This window comes from Mobula hypostoma, chromosome 13 (assembly GCF_963921235.1).
Source record: "Mobula hypostoma chromosome 13, sMobHyp1.1, whole genome shotgun sequence".
Classification (NCBI taxonomy): domain Eukaryota; kingdom Metazoa; phylum Chordata; class Chondrichthyes; order Myliobatiformes; family Myliobatidae; genus Mobula; species Mobula hypostoma.
Genome location: NC_086109.1, coordinates 94,873,794 through 94,895,581, shown reverse-complemented (window position 1 = coordinate 94,895,581; position 21,788 = coordinate 94,873,794). Strand labels below are relative to the sequence as shown.

Below are 21,788 nucleotides of genomic sequence, written 5' to 3'. Positions count from 1 at the left end.
CGCACTTCCTGGATACGGCGGAGAAGCGGGCGCGGGAATTTGAGTCGGGAAGTGGCGGGCGACGGGCCTCGGGTCGTGGGCACCTTGGGCCCGGCCCCTGGGAGCAAGGTGAGCGTGGGGCTGGGAGGGTCGATGTGGCTCTTTGGAGGTCCGCAGTGAGGAGCAGAGGCGGGGTCTGCCACCGACCACTCCCGTCCGGGTAGTGGACTGCAGCGGCCGAGCAAGCAAGCCGAGGCCTCGGCTTCCCTGCACTGTGTGTGTGTGTGTGATGAACAGAAACAGTTGTTGGCTGTGCTGCCTCATCAAACGTCTGCATCTTGTCCTCATTCGGTAGGGGACGAACTCAACGATTCAAACTTTCCTGAGGCGAGGGGAATTGGCCACTGATACATTGCTCCCATTATAATGTCACACATCACCACCACCCTAAACCACAATGAAGGGTAGACACGTCCTTGTTTAATAAACTGAAGAGTCAGGGTCGTGACCGCAAAAACAGGATCTTCGGCCCGACCTTTCCATGTCGAGCAACACATATCAAAGTTGCTGGTGAACGCAGCAGGCCAGGCAGCATCTCTAGGAAGAGGTACAGTCGACGTTTCGGGCCGAGACCCTTCGTCAGGACTAACTGAAGGAAGAGCCAGTAAGAGATTTGCATGTCAGCCAGGATTCCCATCTAAGCTTGTCTCATTTGCCTGTGTTTGCGCACTGTTCATCGTTTCTGTACGAATAGCTTTTAAATTGCCGTTATTGTAACCGCCTCAGCCACATCCTCTGCTAGCTCGTTCCATGTACCTTCTGCATGATGAAGTTGCCCTTCAGGGATGCCTGTAAGCAGGTACCAACAGGCTCAAGGACAGCTTCATCAGACTGTCGAATGGGTCTATTGTGTGATGAGATGGACTCTTGCTCTCACAATCTACCTCGTTATAATCTTGCTCTTTGTCGTTTGCCTGCATTGCACTTTTTTCGGTAGTTCTTAAACTTTATTTTGCATGATTATGGTTTTACTTTATCCTAGCTCGATGCACTGTGTAATGATCTGATCTGTGTGAGGAGGCCCTCCAACGTTTGAGGTCGACCGTGGATGTTATGGCCCAGCTGGCTATGTGATACACCAGCCAGTACGGTCAGAAACCAGGGCAGTATAACACAGTGAGCAAGCAGTTGCCCGTGTGGCAGACTTCCCCTCTGTACACAGGTGATGAATCCAAAGGAGCTGCAGAGACCAGTACAGTTTGGCACCAGAGGTGTTGCAGGAGTTACCAGTTAGTGTTGCCTTAGGGACTCCGGCTCCGGACTTTTCCCTCCTGGTTTCCTCCCGAGGCCCTCCCCATGAATGGGTATAGCAAGGCAGCAGAGATTTGAGATCAGAGTTTTCTTTCTCTGGGATGAGTTGCCATCACTGTTGACAAGCCCCATCTGCCTGGAGTGATTGGTTTTAAAGTGCCAGTAATCTGCCTTTGCCCCATCTGTCAGTAGAAATGGTTCTGCCGGGCTTAGTAGCTAAGCCACACGCAAAGGCCAGGGCCTGAACTTGATTGCCAGGGGCTATTTGAGGCCTATCTATTGGGAGCTTATCCCCACTACCATCCCTGGTTATAACAACCTTTAAGAACCTGATCTGTGTGAACAACAAGCAGAACAAGCTTGGTACGTGTGACCATTAATATCAAATATCTATGCCCTTTAGTTTTTGGTGCCCTTTCCCTGCAACAAAGTTTGAGAAGCGATTTAACAAAGGTGTGTAAGATCATCGGTGCCAGGCCTCCTCGTGTGCCAAGGCGAGGCCACCCTCAGGATGGAGGAGCACAACCTCGTATTTCATCTGGGCTGCCTCCAACCTGATGGAATGAATATCGATTCCTCCTTCCAGTTTAAAAAAAATCCGTCCCCCTCTCCTCTTCTATTACTCACTCTAGCCTGTAACTTTTCTCACTTGTTTGTCACCTCCCCTTGGATCCTCTCCTCCTTCCCTTTCTCTGATGGCCTACTCTCCTCTTCTATCAGATTTCTTCCTCTCCAGCCCTTTATCCTGGCCTCACCTATCACCTTCTAGCTAGGCCCACTCCCCTCTCTGCACCTTTTTTTTTACTCTGGTGTCTTCCCCCTTCTTTTCCAGTCCTGAAGGAAGAGTCTTGGCCCGAAGCATTGACTGTTTGTTCATTTTCATCAATGCTGCCTAACCTGCTGAGTTCCAGCATTTTGAGTGTGCTGTGTATGATCATGATAGGTTAGAAGATTATTTTAGAGCGGGGTGCCCAACTTGTCTAGTACTATGGTCCTGTACCATTAAACAAGGGGTCTGTGGACCCCAGGCTGGGAACCCTTGTTTTAGAGAGAAGTTGTCCCTTTAGCAGAGGGTTGAAGAACAGGTTTAAAACGATAAAGCTGAAGATCCAGAGATGATGCGTGGAGAAGCTGCATCAGTCATAATTTTTGAAAAGGGATTGAATAGGCACGAAAATGATTTACAGGGCTATAGGAAAGCAGGGGAATGGACAGAGGGGATTGTTCAGCAAAGAGTTCAGGTGAACTGATTGCTGAATGGTCTTCAACCCCAATAATTCTTTCTATATCATGTGGAGGATGGAGAAAAGCACTTGCATTTCTTGAGCTTCCGGTCGAGGACACACTCAGATTGGAGGAGCAACACCTTATATTCTGTCTGGGTAGCCTCCAGTCTGGTGGCATGAACATCGATTTCTCAAACTTCTGGTAATGCCCCCCCCCCCACTTCACCAATCCCAGTTCCCCTGTCACCTCATCTCTTTACCTGCCCATCACCTCCCTCAGGTGCTGCTCCCCCTTCCCTTTCCTCCATGGCCTTCTGTCCTCTCCTATCAGATTCTCCCTTCTCCAGCCTTTTATCTCTTTCACCAATCGACATCCCAGCTCTTTACTTCACCCCTCCTCCTCTCCTGGTTTCACCTATCACTTACTACCTTGTATTTCTACCTCTCCTCCCCCTACCTTGTTATTCATAATCTCTTTTTCCCCAGTCATGATGGCCTGAAAAATTAACTGTTTACTTTTTTCCATAGATGCTGCCTGGCCTGCTGAGTTCCTCCAGCATTTTGTGTGTGTTACTTTGATTTCCAGCATCTGCAGATTTTCTCGTTTGCATTTCTATGTCTTTTTCATTAGCTCAGGATATCAAGAGCTTTATGAATTTTTTAAAAGTGCTGATTCAGTCGTAATATAATGAACATTACATTTTCCACACAGAAAGCTCCTGAAATGGTATTATTATTATTGGTAGACAGTTGGATGGTGCATAGTCTTTAAATGCTAAGGGATATTTTGCTTTTATGTAAGATACAGGACAGTTTATATATCAGAGCACTGGAGTTCAGAAACAGGCCCTTTGGCGTATCTAGTCAGTGCGGAATTATTACTCTGCCGAGACCCATCGGCTTGCATCTGAACTATATTGCTCCATACCCCCTCCATCCATCCATGTACTGATCCAAACTTCACTTGAGTGTTGCAATTGAACCTGCTTCCGCTGGCAGCTCGTTCCACACTCGCATCATCCTCTGACTGAAGAAGTTCACCCTCAGGTTCCCCTTAAACGTTTCACATTTTGGCATCAGTTGGCATTCCCTGCAAGTTGCAGGCTAATGCGTTTTTCTGGTTACGTTGATGGAAGTAAGATTATTGGTCAGAGGACAGGTAAATACTTATCCAAGTAAATGTTACATTTCCTCAGTACTGCACAAGTGTCATCCAGGGTTATGGGGTTCAGTCACTGAAGTGGGCCTTCATCACTGATATCAGTATGGAAGTGACATCCAGATTATTTAAATTCTGCAGGTTTCCAGCATTTGAAGAATTTCTCGCGTTTATCATCCAGATTATCTGCTCAGATCGGAGCCTCTAGAATTCACATGGCAATCGAATTAATCAAGTATGGTACATGGAAGGTGGGAGAACGTGAGTTCCATGGATCAAGTTTGATACATTCCACTGAGCATCAGCACGTACCTGTGTGTAAACTATCCAAACTGAAATATAAATCAGCTATTGTATTTGGGTTTGTTCTGCAGAATGAGTTGCTTGCCACAGAACAACCTGCAGAAACAGCTCGAGCTGCACTCGGAGAAAGGAGTACCAAATAAGCTTTCCCTGGGCAAAAGCAAACAAGGGTATGTAGTTAAAAATATATTAAAACTGTATTTACATTTGACTGTCTTTCATGAAATTCCTGATCATCCCTTACAAGTATTATTTCCCAGTTTGCCATAAAGCAGGAGCATGTCTCCATACAATAATAACATGTAAATCCAATTTATCATTAACAGGACATTCACGTTCAAGAAGGTTCCCCCAGGCACTGTTGGAACTCCCAGTCTACCGCGATTAACCTGCACCGGTGCTCTGAAAGACAGGGATGTGAATGTTCTCAAGCAAGCAACCCTGAGTAAAACTGTATCAACTCCATGCTCGCCAAAGCCTAGTGATCTGCCACTCAAGATCAATAACTTTCATGAATGTGCTGTCAAGCAGGTGGACGTGACATCACGATATGTCGCTCCTTTGGCTGGATCCCCATCTCTCAGGCAAAGTGCAGCGGCTGACCCTGTTTCTAGGAAGTTTGATCCAGATCAGTCGTTAGGCTCCATTGTTGGTCTGGATGACTGGGATGATCTGGATGACTTTGAACCCCCAAAGAAAGAAAAAAGTGGCTTGAAATCAACTTTGTCTTCTAGCACCGAGCAGCCAGCACATGAACCTAATAAAGTGAAGCTTTTAAACACTAGTGCTTTGACTTCACCCAAAGCTCTAAATGGAGACAGTCTTAATGTGAAGCCAGTCAGTGAGGACCAGAATGCAACTTCTTTGGGCAAGAGCAGCACAGCGATCCAGTCACCGGGTAGACTCTGTACAGGGTCAAAGCAGGTTAATGACCTTGAAGTCTGCCTGGTCAGCTCCCAGCAGGCTTCCCACTGTGACAATGAAGATTCCACCAGGTCATCCACTCAAAAGAAGATAAGTTTTTCAGGCCCACGGATTATCTTGAGTGACAATGACTCAGTTGGCGGTGAGGAGGATGCAGAAGAGAAAAGTAAGGATTGGTTATGATTTGCCTAAAGTTAATGAATTTGTTTAAGGATGCTGCAGCAACAGGTTAGATACTCAGGGATATCTGGAAGTGGTGAATGGCTTGCCGTTAGAACTCAGACTCTTGTAACTAAGGGTAGGTGGTTCAATGCTCTCTCTGGTTGGAAATGGTCTGGGTCTTTGGTGAATGATACTTGTCATTTATCAGCGTGCAGGCAATGGCAGTGTCACTTGCTGAGAAAGCGCAGATGGAATTGGACATAGTGCAGTCGTTATTGAGTGTCCCCACTTCTGACTCCTATCTTTTGTAACTCCAAAACTTTAAACTAATTAAAAGAAAGACACAGGAGTCCAAAATGCAAGTCTATCTTTGTGGTTGCTTTAAGCGAGGTTAGTACGTATGACATAGTGGCTTCATGATGAACACAATTCACGTATTTTTACATATAATCTGTAATGAATGATTTAAATGAGCAAGAATGCTTAATCAAACAATATATTTACAATATTACTTAACTACTAATGAAATATTAAATACACGCCTGTCTTATAGAAATAAGGTAATTAATGGAGCTGCTGTGAATTGTTTTATTATTAGGGTTCATTTTGAGAGGGCTAGAACATAAAAGCAGGAATGTATTGTTGAGGGGTTATAAGGCATTGCTCAGAGTGCATTTAGAGTGTTGGGAGCAGTTTTGGTCACCTAGGATGTGTTGGCATTGGAAAGGGTCCAGATGAGGTTCAAGAGAATGGTTCCAGGAATGAAAGGGTTAATGCAGGGTTTCCATTAACCAAGGTGTCCATGGATCCCAGGTTGGAAACCCCCAGGTTAGTGTGTGGGGAGGGTTTGATGTCTCTGGACCTGTACTTGCTGGAGTTTAGAAGAATTGGGGGGGGGGGAATCTCATTGAAACCTGCTGAATACAGAGTGGACATGGAGAGGAAGTTTCCTATAGTGGGGGAGTCTAGGACCTGAGGGCACAGCCTCAGAAGCATGTTCCTTTAGAACAGAGGTGAAGAGTTGACTGGAAAGGGACACTGGTGGGAAAGACAGCAGAGCAGCAGTGGCTGGAGTTTATGCGAGAAATGAGGAAGGTGCAAGACAGGTATATTCCAAAAAAGAAGAAATTTTCGAGTGGAAAAAGGATGCAACCGTGGTTGACAAGAGAAGTCAAAGCCAAAGTTAAAGCAAAGGAGAGGACATACAAGGAAGCAAAAATTAGTGGGAAGACAGAGGATTGGGAAGTTTTTAAAACCTTACAAAAGGAAACCAAGAAGGTCATTAAGAGGGAAAAGATGAACTATGAAAGGAAGCTAGCAAATAATATCAAAGAGGATACTAAAAGCTTTTTCAAGTATATAAAGAGTAAAAGACAGGTGAGAGTAGATATAGGACTGATAGAAAATGATGCTGGAGAACTTGTAATGGGAGATAAGGAGATGGCAGAGGAACTGAACGAGTATTTTGCATCAGTCTTCACTGAGGAAGACATCAGCAGTATACCGGACACTCAAGGGTGGCAGGGAAGAGAAGTGTGCGCAGTCACAATTACGACAGAGAAAGTACTCAGGAAGCTGAATAGTCTAAAGGTAGATAAATCTCCTGAACCAGGTGGAATGCACCCGCGTGTTCTGAAGGAAGTAGCTGTGGAGATTGCGGAGGCACTAGCGATGATCTTTCAAAAGTCGATAGATTCTGGCATGGTTCCGGAGGACTGGAAGATTGCAAATATCACTCCGCTATTTAAGAAGGGGGCAAGGAAGCAAAAAGGAAATTAGAGACCTGTTAGCTAGACATCAGTGGTTGGGAAGTTGTTGGAGTCGATTGTCAAGGATGAGGTTACAGAGTACCTGGAGGCATATGACAAGATAGGCAGAACTCAGCATGGATTCCTTAAAGGAAAATCCTGCCTGACAAACCTATTACAATTTTTTGAGGAAGTTACCAATAGGCTAGACAAGGGAGATGTAGTAGATGTTGTATATTTGGATTTTCAGAAGGCCTTTGACAAGGTGTCACACATGAGGCTACTTAACAAGATAAGAGCCCATGGAATTACGGGAAAGTTACATAGGTGGATAGAGCATTTTCTGATTGGCAGGAAACAGAGAGTGGGAATAAAGGGATCCTATTCTGGTTGGCTGCCGGTTACCAGTGGTGTTCCACAAGGGTCCGTGTTGGGGCCGCTTCTTTTTACATTGTACATCAACGATTTGGATTATGGAATAGATGGCTTTGTGGCTAAGTTTGCTGACGATACGAAGATAGGTGGAGGGGCCGGTAGTGCTAAGGAAACGGAGAGTCTGCAGAGAGACTTGGATAGATTGGAAGAATAGGCAAAGAAGTGGCAAATGAAGTACAATGTTGGAAAGTGTATGGTTATGCACTTTGGCAGAAAAAATAAACGGGCAGACTGTTATTTAAATTGGGAAAGAATTCAAAGTTCTGAGATGCAACGGGACTTGGGAGTCCTCGTACAGGATACCCTTAAAGTTAACCTCCAGGTTGAGTCAGTAGTAAAGAAGGCGAATGCAATGTTGGCATTCATTTCTAGAGGAATAGAGTATAGGAGCAGGGATGTGGTGTTGAGGCTCTATAAGGCGCTGGTGAGACCTCACTTGGAGTACTGTGGGCAGTTTTGGTCTCCTTATTTAAGAAGAGATGTGCTGACGTTGGAGAGGGTACAGAGAAGATTCACTAGAATGATTCCGGGAATGAGAGGGTTAACATATGAGGAACGTTTGTCCGCTCTTGGACTTTATTCCTTGGAGTTTAGAAGAATGAGGGGAGACCTCATAGAAACATTTCAAATGTTGAAAGGCATGGACAGAGTGGATGTGGCAAAGTTGTTTCCCATGATGGGGGAGTCTAGTACGAGAGGGCATGACTTCAGGATTGAAGGGCGCCCATTTAGAACAGAAATGCGAAGAAATTTTTTTAGTCAGAGGGTGGTGAATCTATGGAATTTGTTGCCACGGGCAGCAGTGGAGGCCAAGTCATTGGGTGTATTTAAGGCAGAGATTGATAGGTATCTGAGTAGCCAGGGCATCAAAGGTTATGGTGAGAAGGCAGGGGAGTGAATCTAAATGGGAGAATGGATCAGCTCATGACAAACTGGCGGAGCAGACTCGATGGGCCGAATGGCTGACTTCTGCTCCTTTGTCGTATGGTCTTATGGTCTAAATTTCTTTAGCCAGAGAGTGGTGAATCTGGAATTCATTGCCACAGATGGCTTTGGAGGCAAAATCGTTGTGGTTCAGAGGGATCATAAATCAGCGATGGCCGATTGGTGGAGCAGACACGATGAGCTGCATTCAGCTCCTGTCTGACATGGCAGAGGGTGGTAGTAGATGGAGTGTATTATTTATTTATTTTAGTGATGCAGCATGGAGTTGGTCCTTCTGGCACTTTGAGCCACACTGTCCCAGAAACCTCACAACCCTGATCAACCCTGTGCTGATCACGGGACAATTTACAATGAACAATTAACTGAGCCAGTAGGTCTCTGGACCGTGGGAGGAAACAGGAGCACCTGGGGGAAACCCTCGTACAGAGACTTCTGACAGAATTGAACTCTGAACTCCAGAGTACTCCGAGCTGTAATAGTGTCCTGCTAACCGTGGTGCCCATGGACTGCCTGAAGGTCTGTGGTGTTCAGCAGGGATCTGTTCCGGCGCTTCTGCTTGTTGTGATTTTCATAAATGACTTGGGTGAGGAAATGGAGGGGTGGGTTAGTAAATTTGCAGATGACATGAGGGTTGGTGGTGTTGTGGATAGTGTAGAAGGTTGTCATGGGTAACATTGGAACATTGACAGGATGGAAAGCTGAGGATTCGCAGATAGAGTTCAATCTGGAAAATTGTGAAGTAATTCACTGTGGAAGTTCCATAAAACACTGCAGCAAATTAGGCCATTCAGCCCATCGAGTCTGCTCCACAATTCCATCATGGCTGATCCCAGATCATGCTCTTCAAGGCAGAGTTCAGGGGTCTCTCCTTTCCGTCTTGTTTTATAGCAGTTGGCACCCAGCTTAATGGTGCATTACCACCACCTTCTGCTCCAGAGTGTGCAATAGACTTACGTTCTAAATCCCTTCACCCAATCACATGCCAACACATACCCTAACCTGCACTTATCCTCCCATCTTTGGCCATCCTAGTACCCTATTCCTGCTTATCCATCATATCCTATATAAAAAAAAGACCTGTATCCCTTAAGAAAGCTAAAAATACCCTGACCTGTGCTCTCTCACCCATGCCCAGCAACCCTTTTAATGTGAATTCCTGCACCCCCAATTCCCTGAGATTAATTCTCATCATCTCTCTCTGTATCCCATACTTCCTGCAACTCAGAACTACATGTTCTACTGTCTCCTCTTCCTGACATTCCTCACACAATTCAGTGTTAATGACAGGGTTCTCAACAGTATGGAGGAACAGAAGGATCTTGGGGTCCACGTCCACAGATCCATCAAATCTGCACAAGTTGATAGGGTTGTTAAGAAGAAGTATGGTATAAGGCCATAAGACAAAGGAGCAGAAGTCGGCCATTCGGCCCATCAAGTCTGCTCCGCCAGTTTGTCATGAGCTGATCCATTCTCCCATTTAGACCCACTCCCCCACCTTCTCACAATAACCTTTGATGCCCTGGCTCCTCAGATTCCTATCAATCTCTGCCTTAAATACACCCAATGACTTGGCCTCCACTGCTGCCCGTGGCAACAAATTCCATAGATTCACCACCCTTTGACTAAACAAATTTCTTCGCATCTCTGTTCTGAATGGGCGCCCTTCAATCCTTAAGTCATGCCCTCTCGTACTAGACTCACCCACCATGGGAAACAATTTTGCCACATCTACTCTGTCCATGCCTTTCAATATTCCAAGTGTTTCTATGAGGTCCCCCCTCATTCTTCTGAACTCCAAGGGATACAGTCCAAGAACGGACAAACATTCCTCATATTCCCGGAATCATTCTAGTGAATCTTCTCTGTACCCTCTCCAACGTCAGCACATCCTTTCTAAAATAAGGAGCCCAAAACTGCCCACAGTACTCCAAGTGAGGTCTCACCAGCGCCTTATAGAGCCTCAACATCCCATCCCTGCTCTTATACTCTATTCCTCTAGAAATGAATGCCAACATTGCATTTGCCTTCTTCACCACTGACTCAGCCTGGAAGTTATCCTTAAGGGTATGTTGTCTTCATTAGACAAGAGATTGAGTTCAAGATCCATAGGGTAATGTAGCTCTATAAAACCCTTGTAGGAGCCATGTATCCTGTGTTGTGCATTTTGATTTTGGATTAGATTTAGCCGCTACAATTCTGGTTAGACCACACTTGGAATATTGTGTTCAATTCTGGTCACTGGTCACCTTATTGTCGGAAGGATGTGGAAGCTTTAGGGAGACTTCAGAGGACATTCACCGAGATGATGCCTGGACTAGAGAGCATGTCTTATGAGGATAGGTTGACTGAGCTCGGGCTTTTCTCTTTAGAATGAAGGAGGATGAGAGGTGACTTGATAGAGATGTATAAGATAAGAGGCATAGATTGAGTGGACAGCCAGAGACTTTTCCCAGTGATAATGGCTAATATGAATGTCACAGGGAGAATGTACAGTCTCCTTAAAGACAATGGCAGTAATTGAACCCTCATCACTGGTGCTGTCAAGTGTTATGTTAACTGCTATGTTACTGTGCTGCCCAGAATTGTATGCAGTTCTCCAGGTGTGAACTTAAAGCCCTTTACAATCTACTCCAACCCTCTTGCAGTAAGGCCATTCATCTTCCTAATCGCTTGGCTTTACCTGCTTGCTAACTTTCTGTGATTTATGTAGTTGACCTTACAGATGTTGACATCCTTCTGAGCAGCCAGCCACAACTTAATGCCATCCACTCAGAGAGCAGCAACCAGGATCAAACACAGAACGAGGACTGTGAAGTTGATTTTATTCCACCGTCCCCCGAAAGTGATCAGATGTCTTTGCCATCCTTCTTCAAATGTCTCAGGTTTGCCTGCACAATCAATTCTATTTTTCAGTGTGGATGGTGAGGGGAGTATTTAATACCATCACTTTCTCTGGGAGTATCTTGAGTAACAGTAGGTAAAATCTTAATAGGCCAGAATTTGGTTGTAAACAAGCAAGTTTAATTGAACTCACTTGTGACAATTCACACTTTACTGCTCTCTTCCACAAGTTTCTTGATGCTCTGCTATTAATTTTTTGTAAGCGCAAGCTTTGTGTGACCCTTCCACTTGAATCATAAACTGTTGCAAATATGTTTTTATTAATTTTCTATCTAATGCACCTGTGAACCAATCTGAAAAAGGAGTAAGTTGAAGTTCATTATCATTCAACTGTATATATGTATGCTGCTAAGCAAAACAACGTTCCTCTGGACAAAAGTGCACAACATAGTAAATATAACTCACACAACACAAAAAGTAATATTACCATAAATAAATTATCAATCAATAAAATATCTAATCAGTCAATCACGTGGCAGCAACTCAGTGGTGTAAAAAGATGCAGACATGGTCAGGAGATTCGGTTGTTGTTCAAACCAAACATTAGAATGGAAAAGTTTGACTGTGGAATGACTGTTGGTGCCAGACAGGGTGGTTTGAATATCTCAGAAACTGCTGATTTCCTAAGATTTTAACACAGAACAGCCTCCAGAGAGGGCCGAGAAAGGTGTGACAAACAAAAAACATCCAGTGAACAGCCGTTTGTGGGCAAATACACTTTGTTAGTGAGAGAGGTCAGAGGAGAATATCAGACTGATTCAAGATGACAGGAAGGTAACTGTAACTCAAATAACCATGCATTACCAAAAGTGGTGTGCAGAAGAGCATCTCTAAACACACAATACATTGGACCTTGAAGTGGATGGGCTGCAGCAGCGAAAGACCATAATCATACACTTTATTAGGTCCAGGAGGTTCATCTGTGCTGAGTGTTGATCTCATTCTGCCCTGGACAATCAATATGAACAATGTATTTGTTTTCTGGAGTGGGGCTTGAACCCACAACTCTGCCATTTAGTGGTGAGAGTGCTACCATGAAAGGCAGTTCAGTGCTTGGTCAAGTCAGTATATGCAGCAGTTCCTCCGGGATTTTATCTTTGAATAGAACCTTTCACTGAAATAATCTCTGTCCACAGTGATTCAGCAGAAACTGTGCGTTCTCGAGAGCAATTTGTTTCATCAACAGATCCACAACCACAAGATGAGGATCATACCAACGGATCATCCAGCAGTAGAGTGGATAAAGGTAAGAGTTTTATCCTGTTGTTGTTCATTGATATTCAAAGTTCAAAGTAAACGTATTATCAAAGTACATGCATGTCAGCATATATAACCCGGAAATTCATTTTCTTGCAGCTATACTGAATATATCCACAATGGAATAATAACAATGATAGAATCAGTGAAAGATTGATTTCTTCCATCGTAGTTTTTACTAAGGGAATAAGACTTTTCAAATTGTGGTCATGTTTTCAATAATAAATCTAAATTTCAAATGTATTAAATATTGACATATATCTGCTACATGCCTCAATTAGGTGTATGTATTTAATTGATCCGGTTACTGGAGCAGTAACCTGTTAACTCAGACTTTTCCATCGTGAATCTGGATATTCAATTCAGGAACACTATAATATAAAAGCAAGGATGAAATGCTGAGTCCTTATAAGGCATTGGTCAGAATGCACTTGGAGTACCTTGAGCAATTCTGGGCGCCTTATCCAAGAAAGGATTGGAGAAGGTTCATGAGAATGAGAAGTGTTAACCCTGGCCCTGTACTCACTGGAGTTTAGAAAATGATGGGCAACTCATTGAAATTATCAAATATTGAAAGACCTAGATAGAGTGGATGTAGAGAGAATGTTTCCTACAGTGGGGGAGTCTAGGACCAGAGTCTAGAATAGAGGGATGTCCTTTTAGAACAGAGATGAGGAATTTCTTTAGCAAGATGGTGGTGAATCTGTGGAGTTCATTGCCACAGACGGCTGTGGAGGCCAAGTCATTAGTATATTTAAAGCGGAGGTTGATAGGTTTTTCATTAGTAAGGGTGTCAAAGGTGATAGGGAGAAGGCAGGAGAATGGGGTTGAGGGGGGATAATAAATCAGCCATGATCAAATGGTGGAGCAGACTCCTGTATCTTATATTCTTATCAGGATTTATAACAGACTAGATTAAATGTGCATATTCTTTTTCCTTTGTGAGTGAGGCTACGCCAGGTCTTGACTGCAATGTATGACTGAAAGTGGCTGCTGCTAATAAATCCAACAAGAGTTCAACTGAAACTGCTCCTCTGCTGTTGAAGAATGATGAGAATGTGGAACAGAGGAACAGGCTGTTTGCCATCAGGCTCATGTGGAAACTTGTCTCATTGCTGGCCCCACTAACAGCCACGGGACTAAGTGGTGAGAAGGCCACCTTTCATAAACGATATCCATCAGGGTCAATATGATTTAGGGTTCAACCGAGCAGGAACTTCATGATGTTCCAATTAAAGAAACTTCTATTTGAGCTTGTGCTGTGTAAATATTGCCCATACACAACTGTTGATTGGCAGAAAATAACAGATCATATACTGCATAAAATCATCTACTTGGAGTGTGCATAGCAGTAAAAAATCTTAATCAGGGCATTGCATATACAGTGCCTATAAAAAGTATTCACCCCCTTCACCCCACCACCCAGAAGTTTTCATGTTTTATTGTCTTACAACATTGAATCACAGTGGATTTAATTTGGCTTTTTTGACACTGATCAACAGAAAAAGAGTTTCGTGTCAAAGTGAGAACAGATCTCTACAAAGATTTTGAAATTAATTACAAATATAAAACACAAAATAATTGATTGCATAGGTATTCACTCCCTTTAATATGACACACCAATTGGTTTTAGAAGTCACAATCAGTTAAATAGAGATCACCAGAGTACAATCAGTAGTAAAAATACACCTGTATCTGGAAGGTCCAACTACTAAATATTGATAAATGTAAAGGAGCATTAAATATCCTTGGGTGTCTATATGGGTATTCTTGGGGTTCTACATGAAAATCTCTGTTGACCATTTATATTTGTTTAATTAGCTCTGTACTTGATTATGGCCGTGTGGCTTATGGATCAGCTTCATCTTCAAATATAAAATGTTTGGATGTGATGCAAGCACAGGTTTTCAGACCGTGCTGTGGTGCAGTAAGGTTATCTCCTTTTTCGCTTTACTGGTTGATATGGGACCTTTACAGTTGTGGAGGTTGAAGTTGCTGTTAACATACTGGATTAATTTGAGGGGGCAGAGAAATGATTACCCTGTTAAAAGTGTATTGGAAGACATTTTGGAGGATCACAAGAAGAACTTTTTTAGTTTTGGGTGGCTGGGTTCTTATCATGCTAGGAATATGGGTTTGCTAGATTATGCAATATGTCCCACTGTAACTTTCTCAGTAACCCCTCCTTGTTTTTTTCAATGACTTTAGTTGATTTTACGTTACGTTATTTAATGAAATAGATTCTGATATGCCTGAGACTTTGTTGGATAATGGGCATTAGGGGACACACATTTATAAGAATACATAAATCTGTTGGATTGATGGGAGAAGGGGGTAAAACAAGAAGGGAAAGAATTATATTGACTTGACTTAGTATTAGGCATACTATGCTTAATTATTCCTTGAATCATGTTGGAAAACATCACTCTGGGCTGTGTAGGTTTCATCATTATGAAACAGTTAAACACATTCTATTGCAATGTGAAACATACAAGGTTGAAAGAAATCAAATGCAGGCTTTACTACTGTCTTTAGGGGCTGATGGTTTCCAGGTTTTCATTTAAAAACTTGTAAGTTATGAAAGTGACTTTAATTTAATTCACAATATTATCTTTCATTATTTACAATCTATAGGGTTTTTTTGGGGTAACTTAGTTTTCATTTGATAAAGAACAAGTAAGGGTTTTATTTCCCAATTCTGTACACCACACTCCAGTCGGTGATGGCAATGCACCCTTATGTCGGGCTGCCAACAGCCATTAAAAGTCAGAAGACGAAGCTGGTACAACTGCTGGTGAGCCAGTATCCTGCCAAAAACTACACCATGAACTCAAAAAACGCTCCAGGCAACTCCACGAAAAGTTTATTGAAAAGCATGTCAGGAGCTGGATACAAGAAAATTTCCAAGTCACTGGATATCCTTTGGAGTACGGTTAAGAATGCATCATGAATTGTAAAGAATGTAGCACAGCAGTATATCTGCCTAGAGCAGGCTGCCCTCAAAAACTGGGTGACCATGCAAGGGACTAGTTAGGGAGACCTTTGACAACTCTGGAGGAGTTACAAGCTTGGAGACCTTTGACAACTCTGGAGGAGTTACAAGCTTCAGTGGCTGAGATGGGAGAGACTGCACATACAACAACTGTTGCCCGTAGCTTTATGGGAGAGTGACAAAGAGGAAGTCACTGTTGAAAAAAAACTCACATGAAACTTTGGCTAGAGTTTGCCAGAAGGCATGTGGGAAACTCTGAAATTAGCTGGAATAAGGTTCTATTGTCTAATTAAAACAAAATTGAGCTTTTTGGCCATTAGACTAAACACTATGTTTGGTGTAAGCCAAACACCATACATCATCAAAAACACACCATCTCTACCGTGAAGCATGGTGGTGGCTGCATCATGCTGTGGGGATGCTTCACTGCAGCAGGCCCTGGAAGGCTTGTGAAGGTAGAGGGTAAAATGAATGCAGCAAAATACAGGGATATCCTGGAGGAAAATCTGATGCAGTCTGCAAGAGAACTGTACTTGGGAGAAGACTTGTTTTCTAGCAAGACAATAACTCCAAGCGTAAAGCCAAAGCTACACAGGAATGGCTTAAAAACACAACAAAGTTATTTTCCCTGGAGTGGCCAAGTCAGAGTCCAGGCCTCAATTCAAATGAGAATTTGTGGCTGGACTTAAGGGGCTGTTCACTCACAACCACCATGCAATCTGACAGAGCTTGAGCAGTTTTGTAAAGAAGGATGGGAGAAAATTGCAGTGTTCAAATATGCAAAGCTGATAGAGACCTGCCCATACAGACTCAAGACTGTAATTGCTGCCAAAGGTGCATCTACCAAATACTGACTGAAGGAGTGAGTAATTATGCAATCAATTTCTGCAAATTTAGACCAATTTGTAGAAATTTGTTTTCACTTTGACATTAAAGAGTCTTTTCTGTTGCTCTGTGTCAAAAAGCCAGATTAAATCCACTGTGATTCTATGTTGTAAAACAATAAAACATGAAAACTTCCAAGTGGGTGTTTATAATTTCATGGTCCATTCAGAAATCTGATGGCAGAGGGGAAGAAGCTGTTCTAAAACATTGAGTGTGTGTCTTCAGGCTCCTTTACCTCCACGCTGATGGTAGCGATGAGAAGAGGGCATGTCCTGGATGATGGGAGTCATTAACGATGGGATCACCTTTTGAAGGCTCCTTGATACTGTTGAGGCTTGTGCCCATAATGGAGCTGGCTGAATTTACAACTTTCTGCAGCCTTTTCTGATTCTGTGTAGTATGGAAGGGACAAACCAGACAGTAATGCAACCAATTAGAATGCTCTCCACGGATTGTGAGGAACGTTAGCCCTGGAATTAATGTGCCTGAATGGTCTGCTTTTGTTTTTGTTTATTCATTAATGGCAAACGAAGAATAAAACTGCATTGGGAATAGAAACCAATAACTAAAAGATTTAGCAATGGCCTCAAACTGGAGCCTCATCAAGTTAACATAACGCCCCTACTCCTAAACTGGATGAAAGCCAATATGCTAAATGTCGCCTTCACTGTGCACTGTACATCCAGGTCCCTGTGTTCTACAACACTCATTAGCACCCAGCCATTCACTGTACAAGTCTGGTCCTGGTTTGACTGTCCAAAATATCTCCCGAAAGACAGTATCTCTGATAGTGCAGCACTGCCAAGGGGCTTCACTGATAGTGTCAGCCAGGATTTTTATACTTGGTGTTCTGGAGTAGGGAGTATTTTGTATGATGCCAAGTCATTGCTGACACTGGAAAAAAGGCAATTCAAATTAAAGATATTAACTGAAGAATGAATGATGTTGTACTTTTTGATAAACATGCAAAATAGAGTTTCTAGAAATGCATCCTCCTATAAATGATGTTTGCATGGTGACCTCTTGTGGGATTAATTATTGTGTTGTAGGCGTTCTCCAGACTTGCGTTAGAGAGGCTAGTGATTTGGGTGCATTAGGTGTATATCTAAACATGTAAACTGTGAAGTTGTCTATAAAGAGATGCTGACTTTGTCCATTTTACAGGTAGTTCAATGGGGTACAGCAAGCAACTGATCCAAGTGATGGAAGATATCTGTACCTTGGTTGACCAGATCCCTGGGAGTGAACTGCAGGTTTTGTCTTGTGCCAGTCAGCTGCTTCAGCAGAGAGCACTCCGGTAAGTGCTGATTCCATCTATTCAAGTTCAAGATCCATTAGCATTTTGTTCAAGATCCATTCCTCTGTACTTGCACCACTGAACATTCCAAAACACCCTCTGGCTCTCTTTCCGTCTTTTTCCATAATCAGACCTATTGCTCATTTATTCCCTGTTCACTCTCCTCTCCGATACTTATTAACTGACGTTGGTCAGTTACACTGTGTTCACCTCCCTCCATGGCCTTATTACCTCTCTTTCTCCATAAATTCCTGCAGCCTTCTGAGTTCCCTCTACTACTTCAATTGATCTTTTTTTCTATCATTCACACCTTTGCCCCTCCAATTTTTTTTATGTATTAACTCCTCTGTTTCCTTGCGGTAGTGTAGGGACAGCACAGTGGTATAGTGGTTAGTGTAACACTATTACAGTGCTTAGTTGTAAGATCAGAGTTTGAGTCCCACTGCCGCTGTAACGAGTTTGTACCTTCTCTCGTGAACGCGTGGGTTTCCTTTGGGCGCTGTGGTTTCCTCCCACAGTCTAAAGATGTGCGCGTTAGGGTTAGAGAGTTGTGGCCATGCTGTGTTGTTGCAGGAAGTGTGGTGACACCTGTGGGATGCCTCCAGCACAATCCTCGCTGATTTGATTTGAAGCAAGCAACGCATTTCACTCTGTTTCGATGTACATGTGACAAATAAAGCAAATCTTTCATTTTTTTGTCCGAAGATTTGGTCATCTAGTCTGAGATTCCATGAGGAAAAACAGTAAGGAAATTAAAATACAACCAGTGACAGATGACAGATATGTGAGAATTAAATAGCATCTGCGAAGAGAATCTGGGTTAATTTCTCAGGAAGATGATCATTGGCATGCTACCAAAGCGTTGGAGTGTTTCCAACATTTTTTTTTTGGTTTAATTTTAGCCTTCCGGCATCAGCAGCTTTATGAGTTTCAGAGATCAGAATCAGGCTGATTACAGAAATTTCAAAGTTAGAAGTGAAAGTAAAAAAGGGTGGGGGGAGAGTGGTGGGGGTGGGGAAGCAAAAGCATGAGATGAGATTGGCAGCGGAAGTGAAAGAGAATCCAAATGGCTAGTACTCCTGCTTCTGATTCAGATAATCCTCATGTTCGAATCTCATTCCAAAGAAAACTGCTATTTTTATACAGAATTGGCTTATCAGTTAAGATGTTGATCATTGTAATTGTATATGTTTGAGTTCCTTACTCGCAAGATCAATTGCCATTCATAATAGAGGTGTTAAAGACCATCAAGACTTCAAGTAGACAGCTGATGATATTTTGAAGTTAGTAAAGACAATGGAGCCTGGGGTATGTTTCACTTCCTTCTGTTATCTTGTCTTTTATTGTGTAAAGGGACAGTTTGTTTGAGGGCGACCTTTCTGGAAAAGTCTCACCACAGAGGCCTCACTCATTTGGCTTAAGTACACATTGCCACGGTCATCCCAGTCTATCTTTCTATAGTATGAGGAAGTGTCTCCGGCAGTCTCACTGCAAAGGTCTTAATTGACTACAACTATCCCAAGCTATTCTTGTTTTAACCTTTTGTCTTACTGCAATTTCTACACCTGCATTTCAGTAATGGTTTAACTTCAAAACTTACCCATCATCCCTTTCCCCATCTGATTCCACCAATTGCCTGTCAGCTCCTGCTTCACCCTTGCACCTCACAACATCTTGTTAGCCATCTCCCCTTCAGCCATTGACTCCGTAGGTGCTGCCTGACACGCAGAGTTCCTCCAGAAGTCCTGTCACAAGAAAGAAGCGCCCATCATGCAGGACCTCCTACCACCCAGACCATGCTTTTTCTCACTGTTAACATTGGACAGGAGGTAAAGGAACTTTCAGGCCTACACTACCAGATTCAGGAACAGTCATTACCCTTCAACCATCAGGCTCCTGATTCAGTGTGGATAACTTCATTCACCACTACACTTAATTGTAGTTTTTAGTTTTTGTTAGCGGGGATGGGGGGAGGGGGAATTGATGTCTTTCTTTCATCTACTTGTGTGATTTTCTGTATTCTATGGCTATCTGGAGAAGAGACAGTTCTCAGGTTTGTATTTACTTTGATAATAAAATGAACCTTTGAACTGATTTCACAACTCTACAATTTCACCGACTCTACAATTCATGTTCTAAACAGAATTAGACTTTTGCACATTGGTTCTTTGTCTTTGTTAATGTATAGTTTTCACAGATTCTGTTCTTTTTTTTTTATTTTCCTTTAATTGCAGCAAAAATGCTAGTATACGGTGACATATGCATACTTTGATAATAGATTTACTTTTTTTTTGCTCCAGATCCCCGCATCCATCGTCTCTTGTATCTTCAGATTAAATATGCTGAATGCTATACATGCTCAGGAAGGAAATTCAAAAGTAACAAGGCTACCAGTTTGGGGTGGGCGGGTGAGTGGGGGCTGTGGCCTCAGAGACTGGAGTTCGCTTTAGTTGTATAAAGGGGCTCTGCATAGAGTCTCATTGCACAGAGTAGATGTCACCTGAACTGTTTCCCCCTTCCCCCCCAGCCCCATCAAAGTAAGGGCACTTCACTTCTTCATTGTATATCATTGACTAACTAAGAATTGTTATTATCTTTCCAGGAAGAAGCTATTGGCTAATCAGAACGAAACACAGAAATTACCAAACAAAGATATTGTGAAGGTTGCTTCCTGGCCGGTACAGAATTCTTTAAGAAATGATAACTCTATCAACTCAGTTCCTCCTGTTCACATCTATTCAAACCAGGGACGGTGTTCTCCAAAAACATTTACATTTAGGAAATCTTGCCCAAACAACTCGACCCTGCCAGCGGATAACTTTCTTAATGAAGCAGATTTCTTTGCACTGGATGAAACTTCGTCACAAACTGGCACTACAAGTGTGCACTCGACTCCTGTCATTGGCAGCATGCAGCGTTTCCAAAGAAGCAAGCTTGATTTTTCGGTAGGGAGGAGTGAAACATCCTCCTCGACTACCAGCCAGTACAAGTATTCTCCTTCTGCTCATGTCTTGAACAGATCCTCTAATGGAGATGTCAGAAGGGAGGCAGATGGATGGCCACCAGTCTCTACTGAAAGCAGGGTTACTTCTCATAATCAGAGGCTACCCAGCATACAAAGCAAGAATCGCAGCACTGAGGGGGAGCCGCTACTGGATGATGGCTTTGATATTGATAACTTCGACATAGAAGACTTAGATGAAGAAGAAACCGAGTGTTTTGTGCATTCGGCAAGTGGTCCTACATCCAGTGTTACATCCCATGTTCTCCCCATCCGGGAAGGAGGGTCCAAAAAGTCCTGGGAGAAGAGAATCCCGCCACAAGATGTTGACGTCAAATCTCAAACCACACTATGCCCCACAGGTAATCAGTGAACTTGCTGTGTTTAATAGAATCCATGACCTGTACGGTTAGTGCAGTGCTTTAACAGCGCAAATGATCACCGATTGGGGTTCAATTCCTGCTGCTGTCTGTAAGGAGTTTGTATGTTCTCCCCATGACTGTGTGGGTTTCCTCTGATGGCTCCGATTTCCTCTCACGTTCCACAAAGACGTGCGGTTAGTTGTGGCCATGTTATGTTGACGCTTGAAGTGTGATGATACTTCAAAGTTCAAAGTAAAATCTACTATCAAAGTACATGTGTGTCACCATATACAACCGTGAGATTCATTTTTCTGTGGGTATACTCAGCAAATCTATAGGATAGATAACAGAATCAATGAAAGATCAACCAGAGTGCAGAAGACAACAAACTGCAAATGCAAATATAAATAAATAGCAATAAATAACATGAACATGAGATAAAGAGTCCTTAAAGTAAGATAATTGGGAACATTTCAATCATGGGGCAAGTGACTGGTTATCTCCTTCCATTCAAGAGCCTGATAGTTGAGGGGTATAACTGTTCTTGAACCTAATGGTGCCAGTCCCGAGGCTCTTGTACCTTCTATTTAATGGCAGCAGCGAAAAGAGAGCATGACCTGGGTGATAGGGATCTCGGATAGTTGCTGCTTTCCTATGACAGCGTTTCATGTAGATGTGGTCAATGGTTGGGAGGGCTACCCAGCACGTCCTCAGACTATGTTGGCCATTGATGCAAACAACACATTTCACTGTATGTTTTGATGTTCATATGTGACAAATAAAGCTGATCTTTAATCTTTGAATACTTTAACTAAGTTTGGGATCTTCTTAAGCACATCACCCCTACTGGAGCATAGGTTGCTGTCAGCAGCTCGCCAGAGGTCCCCTGTCCTGGGCTGAT

General features: G+C 43.0%; 1 protein-coding gene across 3 annotated transcripts in view; it reads left to right on the top strand.

The window, feature by feature from the left end:
• blm (BLM RecQ like helicase) overlaps window positions 1–21,788 on the top strand; it is an 88,822-nt gene continuing 67,034 nt past the window's right edge. The window contains exons 1-8 of one of the 3 annotated variants that reach the window (XM_063066221.1): window positions 1–108; window positions 3,817–3,936; window positions 4,050–4,148; window positions 4,305–5,068; window positions 10,903–11,074; window positions 12,230–12,339; window positions 17,392–17,524; window positions 20,127–20,887. In XM_063066221.1, coding sequence (XP_062922291.1) covers window positions 3,920–3,936; window positions 4,050–4,148; window positions 4,305–5,068; window positions 10,903–11,074; window positions 12,230–12,339; window positions 17,392–17,524; window positions 20,127–20,887 — 2,056 coding nt within the window. In that variant the 5' untranslated portion in view covers window positions 1–108; window positions 3,817–3,919. Of the gene's footprint in view, window positions 109–149; window positions 644–3,816; window positions 3,937–4,049; window positions 4,149–4,304; window positions 5,069–10,902; window positions 11,075–12,229; window positions 12,340–17,391; window positions 17,525–20,126; window positions 20,888–21,788 lie in introns of those variants that run through there. The other 2 variants (XM_063066220.1, XM_063066222.1) reach the window with 2 other exon arrangements.